At 40.6% G+C, this 18,198-nt stretch overlaps 1 protein-coding gene across 1 annotated transcript in view; it reads left to right on the top strand.

Moving 5' to 3' along the window:
* LOC109914692 (apoptosis, caspase activation inhibitor) overlaps window positions 1–15,308 on the top strand; it is a 28,100-nt gene extending 12,792 nt beyond the window's left edge. The window contains exon 3 of the mRNA XM_048600304.1: window positions 15,046–15,308. Within this exon, the coding sequence (XP_048456261.1) occupies window positions 15,046–15,077 (32 nt within the window). The 3' untranslated portion in view covers window positions 15,078–15,308. The remainder of the gene's footprint in view (window positions 1–15,045) is intronic.
* Window positions 15,309–18,198: the final 2,890 nt, after the last annotated feature.

Below are 18,198 nucleotides of genomic sequence, written 5' to 3'. Positions count from 1 at the left end.
TAGTAGTTAAAGGAATGAAAAGTCATTCATGTCACAAAGTTGCCATTCAGGTATGAATGACTCGATATAGACAACAGAGATCGAAGACAAGCAAGATCAAGAAATGATTTGAATACAAGTACAGGAGTCTAACTGATTCATTAAATCTGGAAAGTGAGTGATTTGGATGTGAGTCTTTTATTAGCACTAGGGAAAGAGAGAAAGGTAGCAATTAGCATTGTATTGAAATAAAATATTTATAAAATGCTTGCTGTAAGCATTCAGCATCATTCAAGTGCTGTATTGAGCTTGCACAGAGAAGAAGATCAGTCCCAACACGATGATACTAAATGTGTGAAAATTTTATTTTTCTCTTTTCTCTGCTATTGCATTACTGTAATGATTTCTTTCCTGTTGCTTTCAAAAGTGACAATTGAAGGATTTTAATCCTTTTAAAGTATCCAAAATCCTTAGATTTCTCAATCTTCCCTCTTCTCTTATTTTCCATCCCTTCATGAAGCTAATGACTTAGTTTATGTAGTAGTTCTCACATTCTTCTGGAAGTATAGTTAAATGATCATGCTTCATACTTAAACCTCAACAATAATATCAGGAGTGTACTTGAAAGTAGAACTTTTCCACCTATGCACAGGTGCCATGTCCAAAAGATGGCACACTGCAGTCAACAGGAAGAGGTTACACTGGCCAATTTCCTTTCCTTGTGTTTTCTCAGTATTGCTGTGGCTAAGATCAGTTGTTTCAACATAAAGCAGAGAACAAAGCAAACGTATTCTTATTATGTAGAGCTCAATGCTGTCCACACAATGCACTTGCCCCTGAGCTATTGAGCAAATATGCTTCATAATTTTTTTAAGCCACTCCAGTTTCAGTACAAGGTTATATTTCATTGCGCCAAAAATGTAATAATGCTCAATTTGCATTTTTGGAGTTCATTGAATTTAAGTTATCCCATACCTTGAAGCAATGAATTGTTTTAAAGAACTTTTAGAAATAGTCAACAAAATCTAACTCTTCTCTCTCACTGCAATCAGGCATTTCTGATATCCCTCAATTTTATATGTGTATTTTGATATTTCACTTCAGTATAAGATAGAGGATGGACCGTGGAATTACATTAGGCATTTCTGAGGGCGTAGAATAAAATCACATTAACCGTTAGGGCAGTCAAGCAAAATCAGCAGGGAAAGGGAAAGGTATGTAAACCAGCTGAATGTGTCAGGAAAGCATCATGAATATTTTGGTTCGTTTTCTTCACTGACGTGCATGAACAACATACATTATTTCTGTCTCATCTAGAACTATTGCTTTTCAAACAATACTTTTCATTGTATCTTGGTACATGTGACAGTGATAAATCAAATCAAACCTTCTACCTTTCATCATGAATAATAAAAAAGTACAGTATTATTGTGTTTTAAAAGGATGGCAAAATTTAAAGTTATAGGCTGAGTATTTCTGATGACAAGCTTTGCATACTTAACGTGAAAAATTTTAAGAAGAGTAAGACACCTCTGTATAATGTTCTAGTCTTAGTTATATGCTAGGTTATATTTTCCTCTACAAATTTGAAAGTTTTTTTGATGTCCACAATATAATATGCTGTGCTGTGATAACAGAGAATAGGGATGTCTAAGTGCTGCTTTCCATATAAACTAGGCTTTATAACTTAAAAATGTGTGATAATTATTTTGTAATGGAGTGGTCAGTGAGCACAGAATTTTGCTAATTACCTAATCTGCTTGTTTGTAATGGTTACTTTATAGATTAATTTAAATGTGGCACTAAGTGTATACCCTTAGACTTAAATTAATTTTACCTCAAAAAACTTCTCCAAACAGTTGACAGTACACTTCTGTTTTCTACTTATTTTTCAGAATACAAAATAATACAAAATATTAAATAGTAAGAATTTATTGTGTACTAGCGAAGCATGGCTGGTTTGAGATTAGGAATTAAAAAGCAAATGCAAATTTTTAAAATGCTAAGGTGCCGGTTAAAAACACCATAATGCAACATACTATATGACAAAAAAGTATGTTAAGAATACCATCCTTGCAAGTATTCTTTTATAAAATATATAATGATTTGTATAACAAAGAACCTACTTACAAAGTAGCAGTACACATTCATACAGCATCTTCTCTGATCAGCCTTCTTCAATGCGAAATGCAGATTCAATAACAGAGTCGGAAGGTAGAGGCTAAACACAGGGGTGTAGTGGTATACCATCTGTTATCCTTTCTCCACCTCCCAAATCCATATATTATCAGATTATTTTTACAGATGATTTCCTTCTTCATAAACTCTTAGCTCCTTTTTTTTTCATTTTTACTATTCACAACATCAGTTCAGACTATTCCCTCAGATCCTGCGTTGGATAACAGACTTGACAGGTAGAAAATTAAAAGCTGTTACTTGTATTTACACCACAAGGCCAGATCAACTGACCTGAAACAATTCCAAGGTTCATGACAATCTTTTTAAAAGTCACCTATTGCAGCAGCTCACGTGCTACACTTTCCAGACCCTGTTTGCTCTGTTGGTTACCATTGTCTTTAGCAATTAAAGCCTGATGCTCATCAGCACACCAGATCCAACCACAGGGCTTTGTTGGAAGTTTACAGCTTTGCATTTTCAGTTTGAAGAGACAGAACGGAATGGAGATGCATGTGCACAATGTTCACTGTTGCAGCTTCCATCAAGTACATTTGTATAACATTTGGTCATGTGAAAAATGGAAAAAAAAAGTCTTAAAAGGGCAAGATGTTTCTCAGTCTCTTGTGGCAATGAAAATGGCATCAAGACCCTGCTGATATGAGCTGTTCAGTTCAGGCAATGATGGATGCTTTCGTACATAATAAACCAAGTAATTGCTGTGTCTGAAAGATAGCAATGCCTGCTAAACAGCAAAGCAACTAATATTATAGGTACAGATTTTTTTTCCCTTTGTTTGCACTTGAAAAGATCTTTTGTAAAGAATTAATTTAAATTGTAGTTGGCAGACCTAACATTGTTTATTTTTAAATATTTCCCTCTTATAATTTTGAGACCCTTTATGGTGTTTCTTTCTGCTCTACCTTTTATAATTGAATATGTCAGTTTTTGACTGTTATTAAATTCAGGTATTAAGTGAAAATAATCATTTAGAAATGGCACAAGGCATCATCTCTCTCTCTCTCTCTCTGCAACTTGTCCTGTCTGAGCTAGATGATCTGCAGCCAGTGCTAAGATGGCTGATTGTAGTTGAGTGCTAGGGACGTTTTTCTAGGAAATAGTTCTAAAACATAAGTCAAATTTAAAAGTATGTCGTAATTTACTTTTGCATAGATCTGTGGAGACATATGGCTTAGATTCATTTAAGTTCTGTTACCTGATCATACAATGGATTAGTATTCAATCATGCATTATGATAATCAGAATCACTTTCATGCTTGAGATTCAAATATGTTGACTTCTTGTTTTTACATTATAAGAATGCACTTAATGTGAGAAAGGTATGTTTACTTTTATTGTTGTTATTCTATTCTATTCTGAGTTAGTTGACTCTATATCGTAAGAAGCCCTAATTCAGTTAAACCTAAACTTGCAACTGTACACAGAAACTAGTTTCAAGGCATTAAAAGTGAGCACCTGTCCCCTTTCATGTCCAACAAATTATGCCACAGCTGAGCAGACACGGTAAATTTGGAAGGGGAACTGTGATACCCAGAGGTTGCTGAACTTAAAAGGCAGTTAGCTGGGCAGTGTTGAGTTTTTTTAATTCCCTTTGCCACATCTGCTCTGAGCATTGCCTTCCACTCTGTTCCAGTGAAGCTCAACAGAAGGTAGACAAACAGTATCTTGTATTTCAGCTAGACATTTTGCAGTTGTTTGGACTCAGCATTGTCTGTAACCAATACCATATTGTTGGACAGCAGGCACAGTCAATTGTTCTGAATTTCGCATACAGTCCTCTGACCTTCTTGTTTCCTTACCTTTCTTGTTTCCACTTCCTTTTGTCTTGCACCACTTTCCAGTTTGCTACTTAGTCATTTCTGCCTTCCACCCTATGGCATATATTTCCTTTAATTCTCTTTCTTCCCTCCCTTCTCCCCATTCCCTTTCTCTGCCTTTGTGCTTGTTTAAAAACATTTATACTTCTAACTTCGTCCAGTTTTCTTGACAGCTCACTCACCTGAAATGTTATGTTTGTTTCTCTGACCACAGTTGCTATCTGATCTGCTGAGTATTTACTGTTGTTATTTCAGATTTTATGCATCTGAAATATTTGCTTTTGCAGAAGAGTCCGTTTAATTAGAGCGATCTGGGAGGTCAAATCGATTTTTTTTTTAGGAGAGATTAGGGAAATTTAATAACAATTTCAGTGTGCATTACAGATCACATTGAGGAATCTTGGGAGCTGTGCCTGTAAGTGACTTGATAACTCTATTGAATAGTGTGATAGAATAATATTCAAAACAATTGCAGTCAATATTCACCATAAATATTCAGTTTTCAGTTGGAGAAAAGCAATAGAAAATAGGGATGTGAAGGTCAGTGGGCCAAAGACTTGCCTTCCTGCCCCTCTGATGCTGCTTGGCCTGCTGTGTTCATCCAGCTCTACACCTTGTTATCTCAAGGAAGAGGATCAAAGAGTTAGGGGTGAAGACTTGAAGAAACTGAGTAGCTTCAAATATCTGAGGTTAGTGTTTACAGAAGATCAAAGTATAGCAATGGAAATTAAGTAATTTATTAGCTTAGATTGGGATAATTGGAAGAAAGAAATGTAGTGTTATGTTATAGAAATTTATCACCAAATTCAAAAGCAAGAATCTTTTACACAGTTATGAGATTGGTCTTGTTAAACCAAATTGAGAGTGGAACAATGTCAAAAAGAGAGGAGTAATGATTAGATACTAATTGGATGCGTATACTGAGATGGATGTGTGGAATAATGAGAAGGGACAATAACAGGAACTGCCGCATCAGGGGATCAATCAGAATTGTAGGAGTATCTAAGAAAATGTCCGAGAAGAAATTGAAGTGGTATGGTCTTCTGTTGTGGAGAGAGAAGAAATGTGTTGTGAGTGCTGGAGATGGGACTAGCAGGATAAAGGAGAAGAGGAAGCCTTAAGACCAGATAGAAAGATGCAGTGGCAAGTATAAACATCATGGGATTGGGAAAAAAATGGATGACTGAAAGGAGGAACTGGAGAAGGGTCACCAATTGGCATTGTGGCAACCTCAAGAGAATTGAGAAGAAATTGTAAAAGAAAGGAAGATTCAGTTTTGAGCTAACATTCAAAAGTGTGATTTTCTAAAATAGGTTAATTTTTATTATTTATTATTTAAGTTTTTGATACCATCTTTTTCCACATCACTTGATTTTCAGTGTTTGCAGCTGGCTTTTCAAAAACCTTTTAGATTCAATGAATTCGGAGCAGTGCCTGGTTGATGGCACATGACATAGATAACTACTTCAGCTTCCAGCAGTCAAGTGCCAGGAAGGTTTAATATCAAACTGAGTACTAGAAAGAGATTTTGGATTTGGCAGAGTTCATTTTTGAATTTAATGCCCTTATACCTCTGGCTGTGGAATGTCTTCTGCTTAGTGCACTAGATAGTAGAAATCATACACACCTTTCCTGTCCTCCCACAGGCACTTCACACCCATACACAGTTATTTTCTTTCTTTCTTTATCCACCATGGAATGTAACAATTGAAGAAATGCGTGGAAAGACTTTTTCTTCAAAAGAAATTATCCATTCATGAAAGGGTGCAAAAAGGCAAGAAAATTTGTGCTGGGACCCATGTCATGGTGAATTGAATATCTAGGGCTGTTGAGAGGGCTTTCAGCTAATTAAATTGGGTGAAGTCTTGGGTGGGAGGATATGTAGGCCACAAAGCAAAAGGATATGGTGACATTGCAGGGCAGTTAGCATGATAATGAAACCCAGAGTTGACCTGAAAGGGACAGAGTGTACTAGCATAAGAAAACAGCAAAAATAGGGTCCTAGGGCTGGGTCTGGGGGGAGTGAGGGGGTGGTGGGAGAATGGGGGGTGGTAGTGGGCAGGAATTGGTTAAGATTTAAAAGCCAACAAAAGATGACCCAAAAATCGTGGGCAAAAGTAAACTAAATGAGAGTAAACAAAAAAGTAATGAAAGGACAATAAGAGCTTCTTTAAAGAAACAAAATGGAAAACAGAGACTAAAATAAACATAGGCCCCTCAGAGAAGGAGGCTAGGGAAATAATAATGGGAAACCAGAAGATGGAAGAGGAGTTGAATAAATACTCTGCATCAGTTTTCATGGCATTAGAAAAATACAAAATCAAGGAGCCCAGCTGGGGTGGGCTGGGTGGAATGTATGTGAGGAAAAAGTACTGGGGAAACTAATGGGGCTAAAGGCCGACAAGTCCCCTGCAACTGATGAGTTGCATCTTAAGATTTAAAAAGAAGTAACTATGGAGATAGTAGATGCATTGGTAGTAATGATCTCAGAATTCTTAGATTCTGGAAAAGTCCCAGAGGATTGGAAAACTGCAAATGTATCCTCTTTATTCAAAATGGAAAGGAGACAAAAAAAAGTAGCTTAGCATCTGTCATTGGGAAAATGTTAACGTCTGTCATAAATGTTATAATAGCAGAGCATTTAGAAATGTATAATATCATCAAGTAGAGTCAGCATGGCTTCATGAATAAGAAATCATGCCTGACAAATTTATTACAGTTCTTTGAGAAGGTAACTGTAGTGTTTGTAATGAGGTCAGTCAGCTGGACCTCATGGAATATGAGTGCCTTGATTGGGGCTGTTAATCTGGTCCAACCAGGGAGTCCTGGCTGGCATTAAAAAGTTGAGTGTCAAAAATACTGATACTCTGGTACTTGACTTTGTATGAGGCAGTACTATAATCAAGGAGTGTTCATGTGTAAATAATGGGTGACCTGGTGACAGGATACCAGCCTCTGTGGAGTTATTTCAGTGACAAACAGGATAGATAAAGGGGAACAAGTTGACTTAATATGTTTCCATTTCCAAACAGCATTTGATTCAGATATTGCACATAAGGCAAATTAATAAGGTGGTTTGGGGGTAGTTTGGAGGCATTGATAGAAAATTGGTTAACTAGGAGGAAAGAGAGAGTTGGGATAGAGGGGATATTTTCAGGACGAAAACCTGTAACTAGTGGAGTGCCACAGGGATCAGTGTTGGGACCACAATTATTTACGATATATATTAATGATTTGGATGAGGACATAATCGTACTATCACTGAGTTTGCAAATGTCACAAAAATAGGTGGGAAGGCAAGCAATGAGAATGAGAATGACGCACAAAATCTGCAGATGGATATATACAAAGGTTGTGTGAGTAGGCAAAAACTTGAAAGTTGGAATATCATGTGGGATAATGTGACATCTTGCACTTTGGCAGGAAGAGCTGAGTTTTATTTAAATGGAGAAAGACTGCAGAAAACTGCAACACAGAGGGATGTGGGATTTGTATGCCTAAATCACAAAAAGCTAGCATCAAAGTTCAGTGGGAGGGAAAAAGGACTATTGGCCTTGGTTTATATCATTGGAAATAGAGTATGCAAATAGGGAGGTCTAGCTGAACCTATACAAGACACTCATCAGAGCACAATAGGAAGACTGTGACAAATTATGAAGTCCTTAATTAAGCAAAGATCTACTGACATTGAAACGGTCCAGATAAGATTCTCTAGGCTGATTCTGGGAATGGAAGGATTGTTTCATAAAGAGAAGTTGAGTAGGTTTGGCTTGTACTCATTGGAGTTTAGAAGAATGAGAGGTTACCCGATGGAAACAGGCAAGATTCTTAGTGGGCTTGACAGAGTGATGTAGCAAGGTTGTTTTCCACTTATGGGAGAATCCAGGACGAGGGGGCAGAAATGCAAATAAAGGAGTTGTCCATTTCAGACGGAGATGAGGACGAATCTTTATCTCTGAGAGTAGTGAATCTGTGGAATTCTTTTACCCCTTTGCGCTGTTGAGGTTAGGTCATGAAGTATATTCAGGACTGAGTTAGAGAGATTTTTAATCAGTAAAGGGTCATGGGGATAAGGCAGGAAACTGGAGTCGAGGATTATAAGGCAGAACAGACTCGCTGAGCAGAATGGCCGACTTGTCCTACATCTTATGGTTTGCAAGTTCTGATTTTATTTTACAAATAAATAAAGTACACCTGTAAATCCCTGTGTAGTGATTGGAACTGGGTGGACCTCATTGACTACGAGATCCTTGATTGGGTTTGTTAACCTGGGCCAATTAGGAAGCCCTGGCTGACAGATATAAACAGCGGCATGAGATTTTGTGTTAACACTGAACGAGATGCTGAGAGACCATTAGGTACGTGGGATTAATGGTGTAACTTTGCAGAAGTGCCTACTAGCTGAAGCTCAGCTGGATTCAAACAGACACTACAACTGGCTTTGTCATCAGAAAATGCGGCAAGTGGAGCATGGGAGTCACAGGGCATCCCAATGGAAGTGGAAACCCTCACCTGTCTGACTGAGCTTGGGGAACACCACTTGAGTGTAGGAAGTCACAGAGCCTTGCGGCAAGGCATATCCTGAGCAGAGGAACCCTGGGTCAGCCCACAGCAGAACCCCACAACAAAGCCAAGCCTCGGCCAAATGGCTAAAACATTGTCCAGGATCTGGGCTGGCAAGCCATTGTAGTTGCTGCTGGTAGGCGGACTTGAGTGAGCAAAGGAGTCCTATATGGCCTGACTTGAGTAAGAAAAATTGGAGGCCGGTACCCAGCAGAGTGCACACCCTGGAAAGTCCTCCTACGTGTGGGTTGGGGCAATTAAATTGCTTAGCGACATCCAAATTGGAACCGATTAAAATTAGTGTTTGGTTAAATGGTCACCCAGTTCTCATGGAGGTCGATACCGGTGCACCTGTATCTGTGGTTGCAGAGCCTGTCTTTAACAAGATTCACTTGGGATGCCAACCCTTAATTTTACACAAGATCTCAGCCAAATTGAGAACATACACTGGGGAACCTTTGCAGATTAAGGGTACAACTTTGGTTCTGGTCTCCTATGAGAAACAGTTGGTGCCGTTACCACTGATAAGTAAGAGACTTGGACTGAAGCCTATTGGGGCACAATTGATGGAGAAAGATTCACCTAGATTGGCTCAACATTTTTCAACTGTAAAATGGCTGCCTTAGTGAAGTCCCAGTGAAATACCCAGCAGTTTTTCAGGAAGGGCTTGGAACTATCAAAGAGGCCAAAGCCACTTTACATGTTGACAAGGAGGCAATTCTGCAATTTGCAAGGCCTGCCTGGTGCCATTTGCCTTTGGGACAAAAGTAGAGGCAGAAATCAGGAGGCTGGAGATCGAAGGAATCATCAAATCAGTGCAGTTTGCAGAATGAGCAGCACCGGTCGTACCAGTTGTGAAGCCTGATGGCTCAGTTCACCTTTGTGGAGATTTTAAGCAAACGGTAAACTGCTTCTCACTGCTGGATAAATACATGATCCCTCATTTATTGGACTTGTATGTAAAGTTGGCCTTTACGAAGCTGGACATAAGCTACACCTACCCGCAGATGCAACTGAATGAGGAGTCCCAGAAGTACGCTACAATTAACACTCAAGGGTTTTTACCAATATACAAGACTACCATTTGGGTTATCATAAGTCTGTGCCCTTTTCCAGTGCACCGAGGAGAACATTGTACAAGGACTACCCCAAGTTGCCATTTTTCTGGATGACGTGCTAATAGGTTCAGTGTTTAGCACTGCTGCCTCACAGAGTCAGGGACCCAGGTTCGATTCCAGCCTCAGGTGACTGTCTGTGTAGAGTTTGCACTTTCTCCGGATGTCTGCATAGGTTTCCTCCGGGTGCTCCGGTTTCCTCCCGCAATCCAAAAGATGTGCAGGCTAGGTGGATTGGCCATGCTAAATTGCCCATAGTGTTCAGGGATGCCTCGATTAGGTGGGTTGTAGGGGGATAGGTCTGGGTGGGATGCTCTGAGGGTCAGTGTGGACTTGTTGGGCCGAAGGGCCTTTTCCCACACTGTAGGGATTCTATGATTCTATGAACTGGCAAGACCAATAAAGAGTACTTGGAGAACTTGGACAAAGTGCTTAGACAATTCTCCCAGGCCTTAAAAGGGGAAAATGTGTGTTTCAGGTGCCACAAGTGACCATTGGAAGATAAAGTGAGGGCCCTGGCTCTCACGTGTGTTCTGGAGCTTATGTCTTTTCTTGGGTTAGTGAATTATTATGGAAAATTCATACGTTACCTGACTTCCATCTTGGCACCCTTACACCTGCTATTGAAAAAGAGTCAGCCTTGGAAATAATCGCATAGCTAGGATGTAGCCTTTAGAGAAGTGAAATAGCAGCTATTGTCATCTAAGGTGTTGGCCCAGCATGATCTGAAGCGAGAAGTAATGCTGATGTGCGATGCCTCCCTGTGTCAGAGTAGTGTTGGCTCACCAGTGGCCCAACAGAGGAACACCCAATAGCGTACGCTTCCCGGACTTTGGCTGATGCTGAATGCAAATATGCTCAGATAGAGAAGGAAGGTTTAGTGGTCATCTTTGGTGTGAGGAAGTTCCACCAATACATTTATAGATGGGAATTTGTCATAGTAACATATCACAAACTCCTGCTAGGGCTACTGAAGGAAGACAAGGTGGTGCCGCCCACACTTTCTGGTAGAATTCGGCGTTGGGCCCTTATTCTCAGCACTGTCCAGGAAGCTAAGTGGCTAATGCGGTTGTGTTGAGCCGCCTTCCACTAGCGGATACTCCACCAGTGGTGCTTCCCCTAGAAGAGTCCATTCTGGTTTTAAACTTCCTGGATACTTCCAGTCACTGCTGATAATATCTGACTGTGGACACAACAAGATCCTGTCCTAGCAAAACTAAAACAGCTGGTGGTAATGGGAGAAACAGAAGACCCATCGCAACCAGGATTGTGATCTTTCTAGACCCAGCGAGACCACATCACCGTGGAGGATGCCATATTACCGTGGGGAGCAACGGTGATTGTCCCTAGTAAAGGTTGCCACCAGATATTGGCTGAACTCCACCAAGGTCATCCAGGGGTTTCCAAGATGAAGATGCTAGCAAGAAGCTATGTCTGGAGGCCAGCGTTGGATGCCAGGTTAAACCTGATTTTCTCAGACCTTTGGAGGGAGGGTGAAATGGCAGCAGGAATGCAGTGCCAGCCACATGCTTCCTCTAAGCAAGAGAGACAGTTTAATTCAGGGGATGAAATTTGGTGCCAGAACCATAGAAATGGCCCTTTATAGGTATAAGTTGAGGTTGATGTGAGGTCAGGTCCTGCTCAAACGTGGCTTATCTGAAAGCTGTTTCCTTGCATACCTGGCCCCTCAGAAGAGCCAGAGGCCTGCCAGAAACAGTAGGATTTCCCCTCTCTATCTAGCGTTGAGGAAACCTCAGAGTTTGAGATGGATGCAGCCTCAATATCGTTGCCACCAGGAGAGGAGAAGGAAACTCTTCTGAGACACTCTGGATGCAAGAGATGGGGTACAGTCCAGTACGTGCCGCCTGTGTCAGAGTCCGAGTCAGAGGAACCGGATCTGGGGTGAAAACTTCGTAGGAAAAGCTGCAGGAGAAAGACCAAACCTACCTCCCCTGACTTAAAGGGGGGATGGATGTAGTGATTAGAACCAGGTGGACCTCATTGACTACAAGATCCTTGATTGCTCCAGGTTAACATCCCCAATCAGGATGCCCTGGCTGACCAATATAAACAGCAGAGGAGGCCCTTTTGTTTTGCACAGGTATGCCCCTACCCCTGGACCAGAGAGGCCTGGGTTCAATTCCCATCTGCTGTAGGCATTTGTAATAATATCTCTGAACAGATTGATTTGAAAGAAAAGGTTAAAAGAAAAGGGGATTTAGAATCTCCTAATTTTAGGGGACTGACTCTAAGCTGGCTGGCCAGAGCCAGTGTACTGTGCACATGTAAATAAAGGGTGACTTGGTGACGGAGTAATGGCCTGTGTGCAGTTATTTCACCCTGTAATTGTGCATTGTCTTGATCAAACTCTGTGGTGGGAATGGTCAGATTTTTAGTTCAGTTGCAGTCTTTTCTGATTTATAGATTGGTTAATATCCCAAGAACGTGAACACAGTAAGTTAACTTGAAAACCATGTGAGCTGAATTTTACTACATATTGGCTAAGTACCAATTTTGAGGCTATCACATAAGATTTTTCTTTATGAGCTGTAGAGTTTTAACTTGCACAGTCCTCTGTTGTTCAGTTTACTGCATATGCACCAAACCTGTATGGTGCCACTATTGTGCTACTTTGTGCTTGCCAGCAGTGGATGTACCAACCATTGGTAGGACCTTCCAGGATTTTATCCCTGGAGCTGTAATTAAAGACCAGCAGTGCACCATGTCACTCACTGCCAGCCACTAATAGCCCTTCCCAGTTCATATAGTGGGAGGGAAACAAATGAAAAAAGCCTTTGAGTGCAGAGAGGCAGTTGAAAGAAACTTCATAGTGTTGGAAATTCCCAATGTTCAGTGTAATGTCACTTTACATCACTACCTATCTGATGAATTGTCATAGTAGTTGCATCTGTGAGAATGAAGCTACATAGGCCACTCATCCTTAACACATCAACCGTAACGTGTTTGAACCTTGTCTAAGGGAATACCATTAGCTAAATATCTTGGCATTGTTTAGGACTGATCGTGGCCAGCCCCCACTCTGGCCATCTGACTTGGAAGGACAGCCCCAGATGATGAGTGACCAGATCTCTGACATCTGTACAGTTCCCAACTGACTATTGATTGCTGTCTGGTCACAATGGATCGACCGTCACTGACTACCTTGGCTGCCTCTCTGAACTTTAACAATATGGAACCCCTGACCCTGACTGGCCAAGTGCCTGACTAACTTGTCCAAGCCCCTGGACTGATATCAGATCACCTTGCTTTGTTCTCCTGTGACCCCTCCCTCCCTTAGAAATGGCCATCCAATTTGTTTAACTCTGTAAGCTGTTGGCACATGCTGCAGACATGGTATTGATGTGCCATAATGTAACATTTTCATCTCCTTGGCTGATCATAGCTAGCAGACATGACGAGCTGCCAAGCTTTATACATAGACCAGGAGGGAAGGCGGGACAGAAATATGGTGAGCCTCTAAATTCTACTTTAAGTGATTTCGGGATGTGCCATGCTGCTGTGGTGAGGCTAGTGTGTGTCAGTACCATTGGCCTTGGATGGCAGATGCAGTCGTTTGCTGCTCATGGGTATGCCCTGTGATGCTGGCACTGCTGGCCATGTCTGAACCACTGTCCTTGAGCTCACGTGGTAGTCGTGGTGACTGTCTTTGCTTTGAGGTGTTTAGGTCTGCTGGCCATAATGGAGACCTGGAAGAGTACGTAGCACGCCAGAGCCACCAGGTACTCATTCTGCCTTGCGTGCTAGGAATTGTCACTGTCTACTTCCTCTTGGCCATATGAGAGAATAATAATAAACTGCATGTATTAGACAAGAATAGGTAATGCATGCAAATGGACCTTTCACTGCTGAGTAGCAGAATTCTGGTCTTGCCATTAAAACCTTGGGTGGAAAACAGGATTTCTTTTTCCTCTCAGTAGTGAGAACCTAATTTTTTTGATCGCGTCATATAATCCCAACTAAATCACTCCATGCCATTCAGGGGCTGGGAGAATTTATCCTTGGGTTTCTCCATCAACATCAGAACATAAGATTATAAAAACTGAGTAAGAATAAGCCACGTGGCCTCTTAAACCTGCTTCAATCAGATTATGGATGATGTTTTAGCTGGCTCCACTTTCCCACTGTATCCACATTTTCTTTCATTACATTAACATTCAAAGGGTGAAACAGATGATCTTTCTTCCCAAAATATACTTTAATCCTAAAACTGTACAAGAATGTTGCATTATTGTTTAAATTTGGAAAAAATATACTGTGAATCTGACTTTGGTGTTGAAAGTGATTCTGAAATGTAGAATTTATATGCATTTGGAGAGGCAGGGAACGATTAGGGATAGTCAGCATGGTTTTATGCAAGTGAAATCGTGTCTCACAAACTTGATTGAGTTTTTTGAGGAAGTAACCAAGAAGATTGAGGGCAGAGCAGTAGACATTGTTTCCTTGGACTTTAGAAAAGCCCTTCACAAGGTTCCGTAGAGTAGACTAATTAGTAAAGATACATCACTTAGGACCTGGGGTGAGCTTGCCAATTGGATACAAAATTGGCTTAACGGCAGGAGACAGAGTGATAGTGGAGGGTTGTTTTTTTGAACTGAAGGCCTGTCACCGGCGGTGTTCCACAGGGATTGATGCAGGGTCCACTTTTGTTTGTCATTTACATAAATGATTTCGATAAGAATATAGAAGACATGGTTGGTAATTTTGCAGATGACACCAAGATTGGTGATATAGTGGACAGTGAAGAAGGTTATCTGAGATTACAAAGACATCTTGATCAATTGGGTCAGTGAGAGGTATTGCATTTTGGTAAAGCAAACAAGGGAAGGACTTATACAATTAAATGTAGGGCCTTGGGTACTGTTGTAGAACAGAGAAACCTGGGGGTTCAGTACATAATTCTTTCAAGTTTATACACATATAGATGGGGTGCTTAAGAAGGTGTTTAGCATGCTTGTTTTCATTGCTCAGACCTTTCAATATAGGAGTTGGGATGTCCTGTTGAGGTTGTACAGGATAATGGTGAGGCCTCTTCATGAGTCTAATTCTTATCGCCCCATTTCAGGAAGAATATTATTAAGCTGGAGAGGGTTCTGAAGGGAGCCAGGATGTTGCCAGTAATGGATAGTTTGAGTTGTACGGCTGGATAGCTTGGACGTTTTTCACTGAAGCGTAGGAGATTCAGGGGTCACTTTATAAGAGGTCACTTTATAAGATTGTGAGGGCTATACATAGGTTAATGATAAGGGGTGGAGGATTTCAATACTGGGGGTATATTTTTAAGGTGAGAGGAGAAAGATTTAAATATGACGACGGGTGGGTTTTTATTTTTTATTTTTTATTTTTTTTTTTTACAGAGTGGTTCATGTATGGAATGAACTTCCAGTAGAAGTGGTGGATCCCGATACAGTTATGACATTTAAAAGACATTTAGATAAGTACATGAATAAGAAATGAATAAGATATGGACTAAGCACAGGCACGTGGGACTAGTTTAGTTTGGGCTGTCTGGTCAGTCCAAAGGGTCTGTTTCCATGTGTGACTATGACTCTAAAACAGTAAGTTGCACTGTGAGGTACATGGCTACATTTAAAACAATAAAACAAGGTAATGTTTTTATAATGCAGTTATTACTTTAATCAAGTGTACTAGTACTATTAATCTCTTTAAATAAACAGAAACCTCATACAAATGCATTGTAATACCTCTTACAAATTTTTCAGCTATGAGGACTTTTGCAATACTTCTAAATGGGAATTATTTGAATACACAATGCATAATAATCAGTTTTTTCAAAAATGAAACCAGATTTTTAAAAAAATACTCAAGCCTTGATGTGACCTGGCTATTATGAACTCGTATTCACGTTATAGAACATAGAACAGTACAGCACAGTACAGGCCCTTCGGCCCATGATGTTGTGCCAACCTATTATCCTGCACTAAGATCAAACTACCCTGCATACCCTTCATTTTACTATCATCCATGTGCCTATCCAAGAGTTGTTTAAATGTCCCTAATGTATCTGACATTGGGGACATTATAAAATATCTATAATTTCTATCTTAATTAAGAAAAGCTTGCACCGAGATACTTTCCATCAGTCATTAGAATAACTTGCCAGCTCCAGAGTCTGAAGGACCTTTTGATGAGGGTCCAATTGTTTCATTCTGTATCTCAGTGTGCAACTTGCTAATTTGCCTTTTCTGTATTGTGGGAATAGTGACATGACATTTGCATGGTGCAAGGCTGAAATAAAACTGTCAAAATAAATTTATTCTAGCATAGTTTAGCATTGCTCATGCCTCTTTGATAATATTGCTTGTTTTGTCAGCATCTCTAGTTTCAGTGTGCTGGCTATTGTGTTTTTTTTCATTATTTGGCTGGTAATCGGTCTGTTTTTTGTTTGACCCAAGCTTTTTGAAATGTATTTTACAATAATCAGAATTAAAAGAGTACATATGCTGGATAAGTCCATTTAATATTATGCGTAAGATATTTAACATTGTTTCATAAGTTGTGATGAAGGTTCGTAATTTATTATTAATCTTTGGAAATTTGGATACGAAAGTGGACAGAGCCACATATAGCTTTAAGTTTGATATTATTTCTATGTGGTGTGGGTTAGGAAGGCAAAGACTTGGTTTCATTTTGAGCTGGAAATGTGTTTATGTGCGTTTAAATGAGACGTTAACAAAAACCTTGATATGAATTATCACTGCTTCAGAAAAATAAATATAGGGGAGAGGAAAAAATTGGGCTATTTTCCAGCGTTAATGTGACCTATGACACCGGGAGATGACAGTAGAAACTGAGAATGATCTAGAAGATTAGTGAGAGCGTAGATTTCCTTCAGATAGAAACAGATCATCCAAAAGCTTGTAAGAACAGCAGTGCAATTTAGCAATGTTCAGAAGTCTGAGCAGGAGAAAAGAAGTCCTGACTGGTTTAATGCCACTAAGAGCTCCAGAAACAAGGCTGTGAAAGAGAATTTAAGGAATCCATGTTAAGAAGTAAGTGAGCTATGTTAGCATAATGCTTCACCATCACACACCTTCCAAACCAGTTCTGTGGAAGGTTCACCAGGCCCAAAACATTAATTGATTTTTCTTCACAGATGCTGCCAGACCTGAGCTTTTCCTGGCAACTTTGGCTTTTGTTCTTTCCAAACCAGTGTCAGGCTTGTAGTATTGTGTGCTTGCATGTATTGAAAACTACATGTATTAATTCATAAGCCCCTGTTCTTTACAAGCAGAAAGATCAAGTACAAGCATTGTGTCTGCTTCAACTCAACAAAACAGTTGACAGTCTTTTGCTGGTTCATTTCCCAGAGCTGTGCCCTGACTAATTAGAATCAACCTGTATGGTTGAAATTTAAACAATGCCTGACTGTTAATTATCATATAAATATTTATCCAAAATGAAGGTGATAGGGTGAACGTGCTTGGGTTTCTGAGCCTGTCTGCTTTCTGATTTCCAGGCCTGCCACATCCCTTTTTTAAATTGTTTTTTCCATGTGTTAATTTTAACATCTTACCTTCTTTTGGCGGCTTTGGTGTTGGAGGCGTGTTTTGGGCGGCTGCCGTGGCGACAATGGTGGTTCCTCGTGGTCATTGCAGCCATGTTGCTGGTGGCCTGCTTCAATGTCTTTGGCGGCATGGCCCGGGATTCCATCAGTCCAGGTTGGCGGCAGTTTCGGCTCATCATCCGGCGGCCCAGGATTCCTTTGGGCAACTTATGTGACGTCTTCTGGCCTGGGATCGGAGAGGCTTAGGGAGTCTGTGGAGTCTTGTGGCGTAGATGGACTGCTTTGGTGGCAGCCTTTGGCCCGGTATTCCAGCGGTCCAGCGTGGCGGTCTTCCACTTCGGCAGTGGCTTTGTCAGCTTTGTATGGTACTATCATAGAGTCCCTACAGTGTAGAAGTAGGCCATTTGGTCCAACAAGTCCACACCGCCCCCTCCAAGAGCATCCCACCGAGGCCCATTCCCCTACCCCTGCATTTTCCATGTCGAACCCACCTAACCTAAATTACCCTGGACACTATGGGGCGATTTAACATGGCCAATCCACCTAACCTGCACACCTTTGGAATGTGGGAGGAAACCGGAGCACCTCGGAGGAAACCCACGCAGACACAGGGAGAATGTGCAAACTCCACACAGACAGTCACCCAAGGGTGGAATCGAACCCAGGTTCCTGGTGCTGTGAGGCAGCAGTGCTAACCACCAGGAGATGTGAATTGAACTAAGATGAACTTTGTCTTAATCTTTTGTGTTTTTTTTTCCATAACTATGCCTTCTGTTATTAAAACAGGTGGCGCCAAATGGCGACTTAACCACTTTTTTTACTTTTCTTTGCAAAAAATACAAGTGACAATAAATTACTATTCTATCCTATATAGCATTAACTCCTCGCAGGACCTCCAACAATCACAGTGTTGTTGCCAACTTAGTAGCATTCTCCTCTCATGCGATATAGACTTTGGTTTTCCCTTTAAATTGGTATTCTT

This window comes from Rhincodon typus, chromosome 8 (genome assembly GCF_021869965.1).
Source record: "Rhincodon typus isolate 14 chromosome 8, sRhiTyp1.1, whole genome shotgun sequence".
Taxonomy (NCBI): Eukaryota; Metazoa; Chordata; class Chondrichthyes; order Orectolobiformes; family Rhincodontidae; genus Rhincodon; species Rhincodon typus.
The sequence above is the reverse complement of the archived record's forward strand: the minus strand, read 5'-3'. Positions and strand labels throughout refer to the sequence as shown.